The sequence below is a fragment of the Ailuropoda melanoleuca genome, chromosome 4, assembly GCF_002007445.2.
Source record: "Ailuropoda melanoleuca isolate Jingjing chromosome 4, ASM200744v2, whole genome shotgun sequence".
Lineage (NCBI taxonomy): Eukaryota > Metazoa > Chordata > Mammalia > Carnivora > Ursidae > Ailuropoda > Ailuropoda melanoleuca.
Window position 1 is genome coordinate 119,679,667 of NC_048221.1, and position 18,777 is coordinate 119,698,443.

At 51.0% G+C, this 18,777-nt stretch overlaps 1 protein-coding gene across 2 annotated transcripts in view; it reads left to right on the plus strand.

Annotated features, from left to right (window-relative positions):
• Positions 1 to 18,777, plus strand: part of XDH (xanthine dehydrogenase) — a 59,430-nt gene that overhangs the window by 5,901 nt on the left and 34,752 nt on the right. For both annotated transcript variants that reach the window (XM_019807760.2, XM_002927017.4), the window contains exons 2-11: positions 687 to 744; positions 3,454 to 3,550; positions 4,761 to 4,869; positions 8,577 to 8,703; positions 9,641 to 9,702; positions 13,123 to 13,191; positions 13,510 to 13,596; positions 14,651 to 14,792; positions 17,139 to 17,231; positions 17,782 to 17,933. In XM_019807760.2, the coding sequence (XP_019663319.2) occupies positions 687 to 744; positions 3,454 to 3,550; positions 4,761 to 4,869; positions 8,577 to 8,703; positions 9,641 to 9,702; positions 13,123 to 13,191; positions 13,510 to 13,596; positions 14,651 to 14,792; positions 17,139 to 17,231; positions 17,782 to 17,933 (996 nt within the window). The remainder of the gene's footprint in view (positions 1 to 686; positions 745 to 3,453; positions 3,551 to 4,760; positions 4,870 to 8,576; positions 8,704 to 9,640; positions 9,703 to 13,122; positions 13,192 to 13,509; positions 13,597 to 14,650; positions 14,793 to 17,138; positions 17,232 to 17,781; positions 17,934 to 18,777) is intronic.

Below are 18,777 nucleotides of genomic sequence, written 5' to 3' on the forward strand. Positions count from 1 at the left end.
ACATATGTTATGTTGTTGGCTCTGATAGTGCAACACATGCAATATTGCGCATTGAGCACGGACCAACAGACCAGCCCTATACTCCCTGAGAATGTAATGCTGGGGGCACAGCCAGAGAGCTGCATGCTGCCATTTTTAGCTATTCCTGGTGTGATCCAGCTGCTGGAAATGAGATGACATGTTTTTTCTTTCTTTTTAAGTTTTATTTATTTACTTGACAGAGAGAGAGAGAGCACAAGTAGGCAGAACATCAGGCAGAGGCAGAGGGAGAAGCGGGCTCCCCACTGAGCAGAGAGCCTGATGTGGGACTTGATCCCAGGACGCTGGGATCATGACCTGAGCCGAAGGCAGCCGCTTAAATGACTGAGCCACCCAGGTGCTCTGAGATGACATGTTTGACTTGAAGGGGGCTCTGCCTGGGTCAGCTCATTGTGCTGGGTATAACACCTCAGCCCTCCGGGGTGGGTCCAGAGCAGAGCACTAATGCCGAAGGTTAGAACTGGGGAGTAGCAACACACACACAGTTTGGCTTGTAGTTAATATGTTCATTCTTCTGGAATTGTCAGGAAAAAGACCTTCATTTTCATGATACATTGAGCGTATCCCTGTTAACTCCACAAATTCTTGGGTGAGACAATGGCTGAGTATACCTAGGATACATTTTTCTTTTGTTTTTGTTCTTACAGGTGGTGGAGAAAAATGCAGATCCAGAAACAACCCTTTTGGCCTACCTGAGAAGAAAATGTATCCTGACTTTGGAGTGGGGCTGGGGAAGGGGGACAGTGGGGACTCATTCTCTAGGCTTATGTCATTTTCTAGTGACTGTGAGAGGCTGTGAGGAGTGGAGGACAGAGCCCTGGAGTAGGGCTCCAGACCCCTGTGTCTCAGTTGTAGCTCTGTCACTCAGCAGCTGGGTGACCCCGGGAAGTCTTTTGAGCTCTCCAGGTAGAAATTCATCGACCGTCGAATGAGAGGATTATTTTTGATGTTTCTTAAGATCTCTTCCAGCTCAGACTCTAGTGATGCCAAGGTTTAATCCTGGGCCTATAAAATGAATAACTGTGAAAGGCCCTCATTAGCCCTGGGGAACTCTGTGGCCTTTCCCCTCAGGAGGAGTGGGCCTTCCTCAGGAGATCTTTGCTGATCCGTAAAGGGCTTGCTAGGGAAACTTTCCAGTTCTGTGAAGGTGGAAGGAATGTCAGAGGAAGGCGTGTTTGTTGGGAAAGGATGCCTGAGTGGGGAAGTGTGTAAAGGTGCTGTCCATTGTGGAGACGGCAGGCACTGGGAGGCAAGGGACAGGGAACTCCTGAGCACTTACTGTAGGTCGGTGAAGTTCAAGTTGATTTACATGGCTGATCTCACTGATCCCTATAGCAATTCCTTTGACAGAGGAGGAAGTGAAGTTGACACATGAGAAGGGACCTGCTTCTTGCTTTAGATTCTGGGCCAATGCTGGCAGAGCCCAGACCAAAGCCTAGAGCCATGCTCTTAACCTTCCAGTCATACTGGACACTCTTCAGGGCTGGTCATTGGGATGACCTCTGTTAACCAATTCCTCTCACTCCCAGCGTCAGGGATGTCCAGTGGCTCATTCAGGCACCCTATTTGAGGACAACAGAGTGTTGTTTCAGTACCCACAGAAGCAAGCCTAAAGTCCACGACCTTTCCTCTGGCTCGCTCAGCTCTTTCCAGATGGTATCTGGCTCTGGTGTACTTTGTACTGGATTCTCCATCAAGAGAGGGCAAGCCTGGAGCTTCAGGGCCCCTGAACCCGGTGGCTCTTTTGCAGAGGGGGAATCACTCAGTAGGATCGGGAGACCGCACAGAAGTCCACTGCTGGCCGCTCTACCTGGGTGGTCTGAGAAGAGAGGCGCGTTCTCACAGATGGTGGACACCAGTGTCAGTTTTCTGACGAAGGTTTGAAGGCCCGGAAGCCTTCTGAGACTCCTGATCACAGCAACTGCTAGTTTAAAGGTCACATCTCAAACAAAACCTGAAACTGAAAGTTTTCACAGAAATGAAGGTCAGGTGGCTTTTTGCTGACTGTGGTGAGAGTTCATTTCTGAGAGTTCTGGGAAAGAGGAAAAACCCCAGGCTTGACTTTCATACTGGCTTCTGAAAAAATCCCCGGGCTAGAAGATTTTGCTAGACTTTGGGCTACTAAGTCATCTGAATGAACTACTGCTAGATGCAGATATTCTGATGAGTCAGAGGAATAACTTAGGATATAGGCAGCTCATCCCAGACGTGTTTTAGAAGAGGGAGCCACATGGTGAGGGAGGAGCCCCAAATCTGAAGTCAGGTGATTGTGTCTGGGCCCTCACACAAGGAGACCTGAGTGACTGTGTGGCCTTGCTGGGCTCACCTTACCTCCTGGGCCTCAGTTTGCTTTGTTTTGTTTTATTCGGTCGGGAAATAGGAGCTCCTGCCCCACCCGCTCACTAAATTATTGTGAAGATCAAATGGGTCCATGGGTGTAAGTATTTTTCAAGTATAAGGTGCTGTGTCATTGTTTAAAGAGACTAATGTCCAGCATGTTAAAGGTAATAAGTAAATATTTCTGAAATGACTGAATAATCAAACCATTAATGGCCGTCTAGAATTTGTGATGAATTTTCATCTCATCTTGCAAACGAGGGAAGCGACCTGTGATAATGACCTCCATCTTTGGTAGAGAGCTGGATGGCTCGGAGCCCGTGTGTCTCAGGGACACAGCAGTGCTGCTGTCTCAGGCAGTGCTCTCTAGAATAGCCTAGTACTTAGGCACGTGAACAGATTCAACGTTACCAGACTATTTCTGCAAGTACATGTAAGAGATGGCTCCAATCCCAGCCCCCGACCTCAAAGATAATCTTCATTCTCATTTCTGGTCACATATCCTATGGGTCGGGGGTGTTCAAAAGTCCCTCGTCCAACCCTAATTTTGGTTTCTGGACTTCCATCAACCCAAAAGGTCCAAGGTGACAAGTCGGAACTCAGTAGGTCCTAGAACAGATCAATGTCTCTGTCTGGCCCAAGTGGCTTCGGGCCGGGGTGACGTGAGGTCTGCTCCATGTGCTCAGCCTTTGCAGTGCCTGGTTCACCTGCCTGGTGAGACCACAGGGTTGGGAGCCTCTCGGACCATGCCAGGAAGACCCCGATGACAAGAAACATCTCCAGGATTGGAGAGCAGTAGGACTCCAGTCCTCGAGAACACTTGCTGGCTGTCTGATGGGACCCTGATGCCTTTCCTCATAGCTGCAGGGAAGATGGTCCCATTCTCTGCCTTCTGGGGTGCAGGGCAGGCTTTCTGGATGAGGAGGCTGTGTGGGACTGCTGCTTCCCCGGGTTGAGGGGCTCAAGCCTGTGTGTGGCAATGGGTGGTTCTATCCTTACAATTCTGCCCACGCACTTCTCAGCAGCCCAGCAAAGACTCTTGTGTGAATTCATGTTCCTTAACCCTCGACCATCCAGTGAGACTGAGCGGGACCAAGCTGGGCTGTGGAGAAGGGGGCTGTGGGGCTTGCACCGTGATGCTTTCCAAGTATGACCGTTTCCAGAACAAGATCGTGTATCCTTTGCCCACTGGCTGATTGTCCATGCAAGGACTGTGATGCAGGGGTCAGATTGTGAGTGTGTGTGTGTGTGTGTGTGTGTGTGTGTGTGTATGTGTATGTGTATGTGTATGTATGCACGTGTGACCTTTCTAAGATCCAGACTCATTTCCAATCCCATGAAATCCTTCAGTCAGTCTTCACTGCCTTTGGGATAAAGTCCAATCTCTGTGCTTAACACTTGGAGCTCCTCACGGCGTGCCCCATCTTTCCTCTCCAGGTGTCTCTCTCCATGGGCCCAGCACTCCATCCTTGTAGGGACAATTGTGGACTACTGACACTCTCTGCCTACTCATTTCCTGGTCTTTGCATAAGCTGTTGCCCAGGTCTTGAATGTACTTTCTTCTAGGACTTCTCCACCTGGATAACTCTTGCTAGCTCTTTAGGACTGGGCAAAATGTCACCTCCTCCGGGAAGCCTTCCTTGACCTCCCAAGATTGGGTTAGGTACCCCATGTCTGTGCTGGTCCCACAGTACTCTGTGCTCAGCCCTCCCAAAACATTCACCATAAACTGTTTAAATTACATCTTCACACTGGCTTCACGCATTTTCCTGGGTTGACCTCGGGCTATTGAAGAATATCTTACCTTTATTTCCTCAGCCCTCAGCAGAGTGCCTGACATGTGATTGGCCCTCAGAAATGATGTTGCTTGTATAGAATGGTGAATAGAAGAATGGACATCAGGAAACTCTATTTAAGGGGCTGGTGTCTCATGTTTCCTGGGGGTCGCCCTCTTCTTTCTCCCCCCACAGAGGATTGGAGACAAGTGGGTGAGAGCAGGGGAGCAAAAGTGACTGGACATTCTGAAATTGAAGAGGCTAAGGAAGGGCCTTCCAGAGAAAGGAGCAAGAACTGGACCTGGAACCTTCCAGAAATTTCCTCTTGATTCAGCCTCCAGGGTGGGACTGAGTATGAGGTGGCTGAGGGTGACCCTGGCCCCATGTTCCAGCTTGGATGCCCAGTGCTCCACAGGACTCTACAGGGGCTCATGCCTCACTGGGGTGGGGGGAGCTTCCTTTGTTGCTAGCCAAGAGTCCTGGGTAGAGAGGAGAGGACAACCATGGAAAAGTCCAGAATGTAACATAGAGTGCGGGGTCATGAGAAAGCACCTCAAAGTCTCTGATGGCCCGAGTGGACAATGGAATGACCTTAATCTGGGGTTCCAGCCACTTTTCTGCCAATGCCTGTCTGGCCCCCATCTGTTCTTTGCATCATGTTGCTGTGACGACAGTGGAAGGAATAGGAAGCACCAAGTCGAGACTGCATCCTGTGCAGGTAAGTGGAGGCAAGGGAGGCTCATGCCAGGGCTGCAGACTTGTTTGGGGTGTGAGGCTGAGTGTCACTGCCTGGGCAGGAGGCACCGTGGTCCAGCCACCTCCCTCACTTCCATCTCTCCTGGCGAGGTGGGGGGGGGCTAAGGGGAGGGATGTTGTGAGGTGGAAAGATGAGGCCCCAAGCCTGAAGCTCCCTCCTGCAGCCGCGGTGGGTGTGACATTGCAGGACCTTGAGGGAACCACGAGGTCCGCCAGATATGGGGGCCAGGGCTGTCCGGCTATGCCAGAATTGGAGGGAGGAGGGCAAGGCACAACCACACCCAGCTCCCCACCCCCAAGTGTGCTTAGGAAACCCCCGAAGTCTCAGGTTCAAGATTCCAAATGCTCCGTGCCCTTGATTAAAAAGCCCACCTCGTCCCTGCTCCCTCGAATGGTAATCCCATTGCTCCTCTCGAGCGCCACCTGCAGGTAATAGTGAGGCCTCCATCCTCCTTAACATGAGGTTAGTAAGGGCTTAATAAGAGAGTAGAGGCGTCTGAGTGTCTGACCAAGGCTTTTTTTCTGACGGTATCACGCTGCCCGGCAGTGGATTGAAATTAGGAACCAAGACTGGACAGTAATCTGGGAAGGTTTGTGGAGAGAATCAGGATACTCTTAGGCAGCATGGCAACACGTGAGGGCAGAGTACTGTGGGAAGGAAAGGCCATTGTTCCCAATGCGTTTTGTATGGGGAAACTGAGGCAGGGAGGTCTTCCAGACATTACAGTCACAGAAGGTGCCAGAGCCATGCCCGTTGGCCACTTGAGGAAGGCTGTTGCTCAGATCCTGCCTTCCTTGGGCCCCTTATGTGGGTGCCAGGCCAGGGCCTCCTGCTGAGTGAGCGGGTTGTACCCTTAGGGAGGGGAGTGGAGGGGTGGGTTGAACGAGTCACATGAGGTCACAGCATGTAACACATCAGCTCTGCGGCTTCATTTCTTAGGCAGCAAAAGGGCAAATTATGAAACTTGTCCAACCTGCAGGAGATGTGAAGGGTTAATTCGGGCTTGTAATTTGAAACAAGCAGATGAAAGGCAGAGCAGTGTAAAGACCAGGATGCATCTGAAAAATCACTAACCCCTCCCTTTCCAATGGTACAGACTCGCGCTCCCCATGCACTCATCTTGGCCCCCAGTAAGTCGTAGAGCCACATTCCACTTCTTGTCTATTGGGTTTTTTTTCTTGTGCCTCCTAGGACACTATGCTTCGCTCTTCTTCCTCCCATCTCCAGGCTGGTGCCAGGTGCTGGCTCTAGGCCTGCTGAGTTCCTAATTACTGCAGCCCCCCGCCCCCCAGCTTGGGCTGGGCCCCTTCCCCCTCTCCTTCTCCTCCACTGCCCCCCACGGCAAGTTCTGTACCATCTATGGGGAACGGCATTCCCATTTATATCTTCAGCTTTGACCTCTCCTCAGAGGTTAGATTCGTATTTCCAACTGCCTCTTGACATCACTATATGGATGTCTCCTCTCAAACTTCACAAACCCTCCTTTTGCCCTGTCTTTCTCCCTGAGTCTTCCTCCATCTGAGTCAATGGCAAAAGCATCCGCCCAATTGCTCAAGATAAAATCCTAGGAGTCACCTTTGATTCTTTCTCTGGATCACCACACCCAATCCATCCAGGAGTGGTGTCGACTTTACTTCCAAACCCTACGAGGAAGCCTTCATTTTCTTTCCCCTGTTACTACTTGGTCTGAGCCACCATTCCCTCTTGCCTGGACCACTGTGTCCTGGTCACCATTTCTACTCTTGTTCCATGTAATCTATTCATTCCCTACCCACAGCTAGAGTAATTCTTTTTTTTTTTTTCCTTAAGAAAGAAAGAGAGAGAGCAAGGCAAGGGCAGAGGGAGAGAGAGAGAGAACAGGGCAGGGGCAGAGGGAGAGGGAGAGAGAGAATCTTAGGTAGGCTCCATGCTCAGCGCAGAGCCAAACATGCGACTCAATCTCATAATCCTGAGATCATGACCTGAGTCAAAATCAAGGGTTGGACGCTTAACCCACTCAGCCACCCAGGCGCCCCCAGAGTGATCCTTAACAAACATAATTAGATCAAATACATTCTTACCTGATTCAAGTCATGTTATTAAATTCAACTTAAAAGTCACCTCTTCAGAGTGGCTGTTTCTGAGCACTGCCAAGTGGCCACTGGTCCCTCTGGGTCCTGTCAGCCTCTACTCAATCTCTACATAGCATTGACCTCTACCTGGAATTTTCCTGTTTCTTTTGTCAGTATTTCCTCTACTAACTTCCCAAGACTGGTGCTCTCGTCTCTTCTTCATTACTCTGTCTCCAGTGCCCTTACCATGCCTGGCACGGAGTAAGTTCTCAGTAAATATTAATAAAACGGATGAACATATATGCTAGGCATTGGAAATGCAATATTTAAGCGATTTTACTTATGTACCAAGAGAGACTCCCAAGACACAAAATAATAATAACAATAGTAATAATAATAATGTGGACATGGAGAATCTCCTTGTACTAAAAGTCTTGCAGAGTTTGAATGACAATTCTGTGACATTCAATGCATATAACAAATTCTATATGGCACATTTCCAAATTCTTATGTCCCCATGGATTCCAAGCATTGCTGTTATTTAAAATTGTCGTGATATTCTAGTTTGGAAAAAAAATGCATTCATTGGTTCTTAATAAATGCTGGTTGCACTGGATTGCAGGCTAGTGTGTATCAAAAGAACATGAAATGCCCTTCAGCAGATGACTGGATAAAGAAGATGTGGTCCATATATACAATGGAATATTACTCAGCTATCAGAAAGAACAATTACCCAACATTTGCAGCAACATGGACGGGACTAGAGGAGATAATGCTAAGCGAAATAAGCAGAGAAAGACAATTATCATATGGTTTCACTCATTTATGGAACATAAGAAGTAGGAAGATCGGTAGGAGAAGAAAGGGAAGAAGAAAGGGGGGGTAAACAGAAGGGGGAATGAACCATGAGAGACCATAGTCTCTGGGAAACAAACTGAGGGCTTCAGAGGGGATGGGGGTGGGGGATTGGGATAGGCTGGTGATGGGTATTAAGGAAGGCACGTATTGCATGGTGCACTGGGTGTTATACGCAAGTAATGAATCATGGAACTTTACATCAAAAACAAGGGATGTACTGTATGGTGACTAACATAATATAATAAAAAATTATTATTATTAAAAAAAAAGAAAACAACAACAACAAAAAGAACATGAGACCGCTCTTCCATTCACTATGTATGTTCTTGGCTAAACCTCTTAAATCTCTGGGCCCGCTTACTCCTGTCTTCAGTGCAGAGAATGGAGGGCGAGAAGCCCTTCTTGTTCTATTGGTCACTGTTCTTAGAAGAGACTTTCCTATGAATAACCAACATTGGTTGACCACCTACTATGTGCGGGTATAATAATGTTGAGAGTTTAGCGTGAATTATCTCATTCAATCCTCACCACAGCCCCAGAGATAAGTACCAGGGTGATCGTCATCATACAGGTGAGGAACTTGTGGCTGCAGACAGGCTTGGGGACCTGGCCAAGGCTGCTGTTGGCACTAGGACTGACTTCGTGCAGGGACTGCTCCCCCACCCGGCCTGTCGACATGGACAGGCTTCGGCGGGCTCATCTGGAGAGCCTGAGAGAGGTTCTGCCAACATGTGGGTCTGTGTCGTCTCTCCCTTGTAGGAGAGAATCTCCAAAAGCCATGGCTCCCAGTGTGGGTTCTGCACCCCTGGCATCGTCATGAGCATGTACACGCTGCTTCGGAACCAGCCCGACCCCACCGTTGAGGAGATCGAGAATGCCTTCCAAGGTAGGGTCCTCGAGGCGCCGCCTAGGAGGGGGAATAGCAAAGGAGGTTTGTGGAGGTTAGGGCGGGGCCCGGAAGCCGGGAATGGCCTGGGAGGTCAAGGCACTGCCTTCTGGAGGAAAGGCCCAACGTGGTGGCCCGGGGCCGCTGCAGTTGAGCCCTCTCTTGGTTTGAAGAACACTCGCGGGGGTTGCAGATCTCTGGGGCCTCCTGCCTTAGTGTTCATCTTCCTGAGGTGTCCTCCTGCACTGGGATGAGGTGGCACTGGGGGGCTGGTGCAGGAGGAGATCATTTGGGAAAGTCCACAGAGGCTAGTCTCATGGCTCCCTTTCTCCTCAGCTTGTACGAGAGCAGGATTCTGCAAAGGCCACATAATGAAGAAGGTGGCCATGATTCTGAGCCTTGGGCAGGAATGGGCTTCCCACTCTGCCTTCTGTGAATGGGCCCAGGAGCCTGGACAAGATGTCTGTTCCTCTGGATTAAACAGAATGCCCATTCACTCACCATTTCAATTCATCGTTTATTCAATTAGTTGTATTGAGTCCTATCATGTTAGGCACTCTACAAGGTATAATGGACACAGGGATGCCCCAGGGGATGAAAGACAGTCTCTACCCTCAAGGAGTTTACACTCTGATTGGGAAGAGAGTTTATAACGTCGTTTGATGAGCTCACTGATAAGGCTATGATCAGGCATCAAAGGGGGTGCTCAGAAGAGGCACCTGATTCAGTCTGGGCAGTCTAGGAAGGCTTCCTGGAAGAATCGATAGATGTTTTGAAGTCAGGAATACAAGGAAGAGGACGGGGTGTTCCAGGCAGAGAAAAGAGAATAAGTAAACCGAGCATCACACTGAGCCAGGAGCAAAGTCACAACCCTCTCTTCCCCCACCCCTGCCTGGGGGCCTGCGCTCACAATGCAGCTTTCTTCCTCTGCCCACAGGAAACCTGTGCCGCTGCACGGGCTATAGACCCATCCTCCAGGGCTTCCGGACCTTCGCCAAGGTAAGTGGGGGCCCCGGCACGGCTGCGGCCCTGTTCCTAAAGCAGCCGTCTCAGGAACCACACTTGGGAGGGATGCCGAGGGGTTCTGGAAGAAAGAGGAGAAAGACAGACTGGATGGCCAGATGGCGGGTTGTCCCGCTGCGGATGGCTGGCGCGGGCGCTGGCCTCTGCCATTCTTACTTGGAGAGTTCTCGGCAATAGCATGAGTACTGTCCTTCCAGGGAAGGCTGGCTCCTGGAAGAGGCATGCAGTCCAAGAGCCAATTTCCTCCAGGCATTCGGAGCTGAAGCGCTCCCATGGCCCAGGTGTGGGGCCTGGTGTGAAATGACAACCCAGCCCCCAGCGCCTGAGCCTCTCCGTGCCTCTCCAAGCTGCTGTCTGCAGCCGGCACTCTGTGCGCCTTATGAAACTGCGAATTAGATCTCCAGACAGGTTTTGCCTCCCTGCAGTGTTCTGTACCTCCGAGGGGAAGCCGGGTTACACACACACCGCCACACACACCCACTGGCAGAGAGGTCAGAGGGCTGGCCTCTCCCTTCTTGGCTTATCCCCCCAGATTTCACCTGATTCTCCAACTGGGGCAAGTTGACCCTGACTCCAATCAAACCGTCTCTTGTCAGTTTGATTCTGGGTTGAGGGGAGAGTCACAGATGCCTGTGCCTTTCACGGACACTTAAGGTTGCATTATGAAAAGGACTGTTGCGTCCAGATGACCACAGGGGTCCAGATGGACGCGGGGATGGGGTCTACAGGGAGGGAAGGCAGCACATCCTGCTGAATGCTTTTGATGACAAAGAATGAGGAGGTGTGGATTTAAGGGAAAATGACTGAAAGCACAGACTTGGAGTCTACAGACCTGGGTTCAAATCCCATCCTTCCACTGAACCGATGCATGACCTTGGGCGTAGTTCCTTGTTTTTAAACTGGGATTATAATAATACTTACAATATTATAATGTTATAATAATACATCTATAATTACAACAAAATGTACCTAATTACAATAATATCACAAAATTATAATAATACCTGTAACAATTCTTACAGTGTTTGTGGAAAGTACTTCTTGTAAAGCCCTTAGAACAGTGTCTGGCAAGTCTTAAGTATCGAATACATGGCAACTATAAATTATGATGCTGGTACGTTTCTTCCATTACTCACTATTTGATCTTCGTGAATTGCTCAGGCTTCCCTGAGAAGGGAGGATTGTTAATCTTGTCCATGTATTTATTTCTGTAGAGGCTTCTCAAAGAGGTACAATTTTACCAGCCCTCCTACTTTCTGAAAAGAGAAGGGCTTTTGAGTGTAGTCCATGGTATGTTCCTTCCCAGGGTTGGAGTTTAATTAACACTGAAATGGTTCCCAAGTCCCAAATGGTCCAGTGCCTCCCTGGACCCAGCTGCCGGGCAGTGAGGAGAGGAACAGAGCTTCCGGACTGACTGGTACACAGGGTGCACTCATGCACGTTACTTGTTGGAGACCTGCAAGGCCTTGTTCAGAGCCTCTGCACTCTGACTTTACACACAGTTCTAACGCACCTGCTTCGCCCTTCTCAAGGCCATAGCACACATTAGCAAAGTGAGGAGGGTTTGCTAGAAGGAGGCACACTGTTCGCAGCAAGAAATGAGGAAGTCAGTCTAGCAGCAAAGAAGAGCATGGAGGAACTGTAAAAATTAGCACAAGCCTAGTAGTCCCAGCCTGCTGAGAAAAAGAGCAATCTCTCCAGGGAACAAAACCAGCCTTATCCAACCTCATTGGACACTGAGGGCAGAGACACTTTACCGTACCTCACAGTAATTTGGTCATGGACGTGGCAGTGAATTATCAAGAAAAAGATCTAAGGAAGAATGTGCTGACACTTTATCTGGAAAATGTACTTCTGTGAAACACGTCCTTCCACACGAGGACTGAGTGAGTGAGGCTGAGGGCTTGCTGTATGCGTTCCCTCACTTCAGGTGGGGTCTGGGGAGTCCCCTGCCTCACTCATCTCGAAGAAGAAAGATGAGAAGCGACCCTAGAGGAACTCTGTTTCTCTCTTCTTCTGTCTAAACACAAAGGAGAAGGTCAGGGCAATGGTGGGAAGGTCCAAAATAGAGTGCTCTGGGACCCAGCGGCAAGGCTGCGAGCGCAGGAGGGGTCTGGGGTCTGCACGCAGGGCTGCATGGGCAGGGGGCCGAGGCACGGGAGGTCCCCTCCTGATGACAGGTCTGACAGTGCTTTCAGATTTGCAAAGACCCCCCTTTCAGCCTCCATGGCGCTTTGAGAGCTTTCCTGGGCACACTAGTCAGGGTGTGACTCATCCCTTGGGAAATGTGTCTCCCCTGACTCACGGGTAGAAGGGCTGCCCCAAACCTGCTTCTGCAGGAGCTGGCCACCTTGGACATGAGCTTGGAGCCATGCCCGGGAGTTTCTCCCACCTTTGCCTGTCAGCACAACTCAAGGATTCTGGAGTGTCTCCCAGATCCTGGGCTAAGCCTCCTGCCTTGTTGGCACAGATCCCCCAGGTGAACACAGCCCTTCCCCACCCTCAGCGCCTCAGTTCTGGAAGGCAGTGATCTGAACTCTACTCCATGCTCTGCCATTGACACCCTGAGAGGTCCTGAGCCAGTTCTTTCCCAGAGGTGGTGGGTCATCGGACCCGTACCCTTCCTTTAGCACAAGGTCACAGTGAGGAAGGACTGGAGTGTTTAGCTTTCCGACAAGAAGGACCTAAGACATAGTGGTGAGGTCACCTGGCACGCTGGCTGGATGCCTCTCTGAAGCCAGCTGTGGTCTTGGACCTGCCTGGAAGGAGCCCAGCCAGGCCCCCTAGAACTTGTCTGATGCACAAGGAGAGGCTCTCAAGTGCCAAGAGCACCTGCGGGGATTCCTCTCACAGAAGTTTCCTAAAGAGGAAGCCCTGAGGGGGAACATGGGCATAAAGAAAAGTTTTGATAAAGTAGGAATTAGCTTTTATAGAGAAGTTTCCCTTTCTGAGAGAGAGAGAATGAATGGGGCTGGGGGGGCAGAGAGAGAGAGAGAGAGAATCCTAAGCAGGCTCCACACCTAGCACAGAGCCCAACGCGGGTTCCGTCTCACAGCCCTGAGATCATGACCGGAGCCGAAATCGAGTCAGATGCCACCCAGGTGCCCATCTAGAGAAATTTTCTTAAAATTAAAATTTCCTGCTGCTTTTGGGAGAGATCCTACTTGTTCATTCATGAGTTGCTTTGTTTTCATCAGCCAAGAAAGGGAAAGTGGTTAAAGCAGAGGTCTTCCGACCACGCCGACGTGAGTGGGATGGGCAGCAGCCACCCGCCGTTCCCACTGATGCTGGGACAGGGGCAGAGCTAGGTTTCATTGGGTATTAGTGACGCAGGTCTTTAGCTTTGGTGAAAACTCTTTGCAAATATTTTTGTGTGAATATTTGTCATCTCTCTAGGATGGTGGGTGCTGCGGAGGAAGTGGAAACAACCCCAACTGTTGCATGAACCAGAAGAAAGACTCCAAAGTAAGCGGGTCCTCCTCTCCATGGAAGCCTGGGGGCCTGTCTGAGATCAAAGGAGCCAATGGAGTCTCTTCATGCTCTGGACAGTGTGGCTGGAAGAGGAAATGGTTATACCCAGGCCGTGAGGGTGGTGACTGTGCAAGTTAGCCCTGGGTCCTCTGGCAAGACCTCCTTATCCTGCCTTCCAGGAGCTTCCTGGCCCTCCACCAAGCCGGATGGGGGCTGCAAATAAGCTCGCTTGGACAAGGGGCCGGGTAGGTCCTACAGGGGCGCTTTAAAGGAGGAGATGCAGTATCACCCAACTGTTCTCTTTTCCAACAGGTCACTCTGTCGCCATCTTTATTCAACCCGGAGGAGTTCATGCCCCTGGATCCCACCCAGGAGCCCATCTTCCCCCCGGAGTTGCTGGTAGGTGATGGCCCAACTCAGTCTCTGTGCCATGAGCCTTTGGAGACCTGCCTTATTTCATACCAACTGGGACCTTTGTGTCCTTGTCCTTTAGGTTTTCCTTCCTTCCTCTGACACCCAGAGGTCAAGTCCCTCTGTCACATACTCCAAAAGGGACCCACACTTCTCTCACACATGTCACTCTGAGCACTGAGAGTGGATCTCTCTGGCACTCTCCTCCGTGTAGAGTAACATGGGTTCCAGAAGCATCTGCCTACCTCCTGGCTAAATCGAATGTAGAAGCCCTCAAGCCACCCATTTTCCTCTCTGTAAACGGTCCATTTATTTAACAAACAAACACAGAAAAAAGCTGTGCTCGAAGGGCACAACCCACGGCTTGCTGCTCTGTTTTAAGGATACTCTCACACCCACTGGGACGATTCTGCTTCTCTCCAACATTTGTGGCAAGGAAAGAATCAAGATTCTCTCCGAGTCCTCAAGTGCAGATTCCGGGGGGTGTTGAGCACATGAAGACAGCCGAGTGAGTCCAACGGGCCAGAAAGAAGGGCTTGGCAGCAGGCCACCAGCATATCTTTCTCTGGATGGTGCAACCTTGAAAACACTGTCAGTTTGATCTGGGGGTTTTCTCTCCCAGCCCCACACCACCCCTCACACACTAGAACCGGCCTCTGTTGCATTCTCTCCTGACACCCCTCCTTTGCCACCTCTGCCCCCTCCCACACCTTGTCTACTGCACCTCCAGGAGACGGTGACGGGGGCGGGCACTGCTCGGAACCCAGGCTTTTGGTCAGGACAGTTCAGGTGGCCTTGTGGCAAGTGAAGGTCCCATCACCTCCTGGTCCCCTAAAGACTAAGCGAGAGAATGTGTGTAAGAGCTGAACATATTTCCTGCCTCAACACGAGAACGTTCCCCTCCATTCTCCCCGGACCTGTCTCTTTATCCTGAACTCAGTGTTCAGCAAATCAGGAGAGGAGTTGATCCCATTGCAGACTTCAGTGTATCAGGGAACAGGTGTGGGAAGGAGGCAGTGTGGTAAGAAACTACATTTTCCAGAGGCTGAAAGACGTTCCTCGGAAGCGGCTGCGTTTTGAAGGCGAGCGCGTGACCTGGATCCAGGCCTCCACCCTGACGGAGCTGCTGGACCTCAAAGCCCAGTACCCCGAGGCCAAGCTGGTGGTGGGGAACACAGAGATCGGTGAGAGCGGGGGCCACCCTGCAGCCTGCCCGGGGCCATGTGTCCCTTGCTGGCCGTGTGTCCTCAAAAAATGTGCTTCTCCTCCCCCGCCCTCATCTTCCATTTCACATATGGGGGGGATAGTACCTCCTCAAGGGGGTGTTCTCAGTCCCGAGGAGACCCTTGCTGACTCTCCCTAAGCACACCTGGCTCTGTGCCAGGTACTGTGGGGGGGGTTGGGGTACCAAGATCACCTGTCACTGTTCCTTCCCCGGATCCCCCAGTCTAAGAGAGGAAGGAGCGATAGGGGTCACGTGTCTAGGCCGGTGCCTGACAGATGTTAGGGGTTCCACCAATGTCACTCTCTTGCCCCTCCCCTTTTCTGGGGGTGATGAGGCCACCTGCCCTCTTGGGGCTGCCACCTGGGACGTGAGGCTCGTCATATGCAAATGGGCTGGGGAGACTCAAGTTGTGTTGCTCTCCTCCCCAGTGCTCAAAGGGACAGAAGTCCACCCATTTCTGGAGCTGGCTTGGCCCATTTCCACTTTGCTGGGTCCTGAGCCCAGTGAGGGTCCAAGGAAAGGATGGTGGCATAGCCAAGTCTGCCTTAGAGGACCTCGGGTGTGGGGGACTTGACATGCTTTCGAGCAGCCACAGGCAGTCCTGTGGGAGCTCTTGGCTCTGGTTCTGGAAGGAGCCCCCTGGGCCCTGGTTTCTTGTTGGATCTGTAGACACAGAGAGCAGGGCCTGGCTTGATTCCAAGCTGGCGGAGGACAGAGTAGGCCCCACCCTTGTGAGCACAGGTGCAGGACAGAGACCCCAGCTGCTGAAAAGTGACACTACTGGGATGGCGGGGGGGGGGCCCTATGAAATGTGCCTCCAGTGATGTGACCCTGATAGCCCTGTGTGGCATGGCCCTGGGGTCCAGGGTAGCATGAGTTCAAGTAGAGAATGATTGTCTGGAAGAATCTTCGAGCTCCTTTGACCCATGACATATTCCTTGCCATGGGTCACATAACATCCTGGACTCAATTAGATTCTAAGAGAAGGGAATGAATCCACAAACATTTTATATGCTTCAAGGTAGAAATAATTTCTGAAGACCACTCCGTCTGCCTCACCCCTTCTCCCTTCTATGCACACCCAACAGTGTAAGCATTGACAGCCAGGCAGGGGGCTGGGAGAAGCTGGGCATAGAGAGAACCTTGTCAAGACGGGCCATCTATGCCTTCCACCTGCATTCTTTGTCCTGCGAGCCCATATTCAAACAGGCCAGACTTCTCAAAGCCTGGACCGCCCATCGGAGACTCTGAACAGCACATGGGAGGGTGGGGAGGACACACGGACTCTTCTTTTTGAACCTTCCCGTCCGTAGCTCTGTGGGAGGGGCTGGAGAGATGCCGAGCTGATGGGGTCTGATGACCAGAGGTGAGTCTGTTTGCAGAGCCCTCTACCTTGACCAGCTGAGAACAGAAACCAATACAGACATGTGGCCCCGCAGAGCCCTGCGTGGGGAAGATTCCAGGCCGATGCTCGGGACCAGAGAGGCAGATTGGATGTTTTCTCTCTCAGTTTTCCTTTTTGTCCAAACGCTAGACTTTCACGTTCTTATTACTATTTATACCCCAACTCTTAAGAATTGCTCACGGACTGAAGCATGCCTGTTCTTAGCTGTGTAATTTGGGCAAGAACCTTCCCATGCCCCAGCTTCTTCATCCAGAAACAGAAAATCACAGCATCTCACAAGGCTACTGGGAGGATGTAATGAGTTAAAATATGTGAGGTGTTTCGATGGGTTCCTGACATATTTTGGTATGCTGTGCCTTCACGTATTATCCCCTCTGCTCCCCGCCACACATGCACACACAAACACATATGCGCGCGCACACACACACATTAATTCAGGTTCATCTCATTTGAAATGAAAAATCACATCAGCAGGGCCTGTGGTGGTTCCACGTGTGCTGAGTGTGTTCGTGACAGGATCAAATGTGTTTTCCTTATTCAAGAGCAGAAATTGTTGGGAAGGTGTTGAAGGCACAAGCACAGAATCAGAAAGCTAAGTGAAAAAAAATGAAGCTTTTTTGAGTAATAAAAAAAGTCAAAAGGCCAAAAAAAAGTTCATCTCATGAATTCTGATAGGGTTTTTTCTTGGGAGGGAGAGAAAGACACGGTGTTCAGGCTGATAGCGTGGAAACCACACGGAGCCCCCAAATCTTGTCCCCTGTGCCTGCTAGTCCTGAGACCCCCCCCCCCAGGCTGTGATGCAGTAGCGAGGATATCATGGATCCTGGGTGAGTGGCGGGAAAAGAGCCGAGGCCTGCTCTCGTGAGAGCCTCTAACTTCAGGTTTCTTGTTTCTCTCAAGGCATTGAGATGAAGTTCAAGAATAAACTGTTTCCTATGATCGTCTGCCCGGCCTGGATCCCTGAGCTGAACGCGGTGGAGCACGGACCGGAGGGTAAGGGGAGGTGTGCCTGGAGCCCCAGGAGGGAGGGGCTGGGGTGCCGGGGATGGCTCACGTGGGATGGTGGGTGCCAGGAAAGCCTCCCTGCATGGGGAAAAGGGGCCCCCCATGGCCTTCATCCACTGAGCATCCATGGTAGGGTGGCAGGGGGCAAAGGTCATTCTCAATCCTGCCTACACATTAGAATCACTCATGGGGCAGGGGGTCAGTGCAGGGAGGTCTTGGGGGCTTTAAAAAAAAGAAAAGCCAGGACTTCACCCTCAGAGATCTGATTTTATTGAGTTAAGAACCACTGGTTTAGAGAGCAGTGCATTCTGGTTGTTGGATCAAGAGACCTGTGGTTGAATCCTGGCTCTTACACTAGCTGTGTGGCATTGGGCAAGTCACTTAACTTCTCTGGGCCTTAATTTCCTCATCCATATACGGATGTGAGATCTGGTTCAGCCTCCTCACTCAGGGACCAATAAAGTGTCCTAGGAGCTGTGTATGAAAGTGTTTTCTGAGCTGTGAAGGGATTCGCTGTTATTCTGAGCTGTGTTTCCAGGTATCTCCTTTGGAGCCGCTTGCCCCTTGAGCTCTGTGGAAAAGACACTGCATGAAGCAGTTGACAAGCTTCCTGCCTACAAAACAGAGGTGTTCAAAGGTGTCCTGGAGCAGCTGCGCTGGTTTGCTGGGATACAGGTCAAGTCCGTGGCGGTGAGTCCCTGTTTAGGGGCTCTCAAGGCTCAGGGCAAGAGGCTTTTGTCACAAGGCCAGGGGCGGAGGGGATTAGTCTGAAGACCCAGCAGGCCTCAAACTTTAGTGCTTAGAACTTCCTGGGGTGCTTGTTAAAAACGTGTATTCCTGGGCCCCGCTCTCAGAGATTCTGACTCAGTAGGGCTGGGATGGAGCCCCGAAGGTGCTTCTGGTGAAGGTGGCCTGTGGGTCACTCTGGGAAGCACGCGCTTGTGACTCAGTCTTTACCCCTGAGGTTGGCGTGCCCACCCTGTTCAGGACTCGGCGAGGCTGTCAGCAAGTGGATAAGAGATAAGTTAGGGAGAAGCCACATTGGGAGGGGGACTGCCTTTCAGAGTTGGGGGAGAACCAGAGGTAGACCGCACCCCCCACCCCAAGAGGAAGGGGAGGTCCAGCCATTGACTGTTCACAACCAAACTTCAGACTAGTCCCAATTTCCCATTTGCTAATGTGTTCACACACCCGGGGCCATTGGAGGCTCATGACACCTAATGGTGCTGGGCAGAAAGCCACCCCTTCCATTCTGTTTTGTTGTTGTTGTTTTCAATTAGAACAAAACCCAAAAGCTAACAGCCCACTCCCATTCCCTTCCCCTACCCCAAGCACCTGCCATCTCTGATTGTGGATAAGGAGGCAGTAACTCAGAAATCTCTGCTGAGTTCCCAAGCTCGGCTGGACTTACCTCCAGGAAATATTTGCTTTCATTGTGTAATAAACCACCTCAGCTCTTTCAGAAAAAGTTTGGGTGAAATCGAGCAAATTTAAAGGAGCTGACCCAGATTACTGACTGGTAAATTTCAGAGTG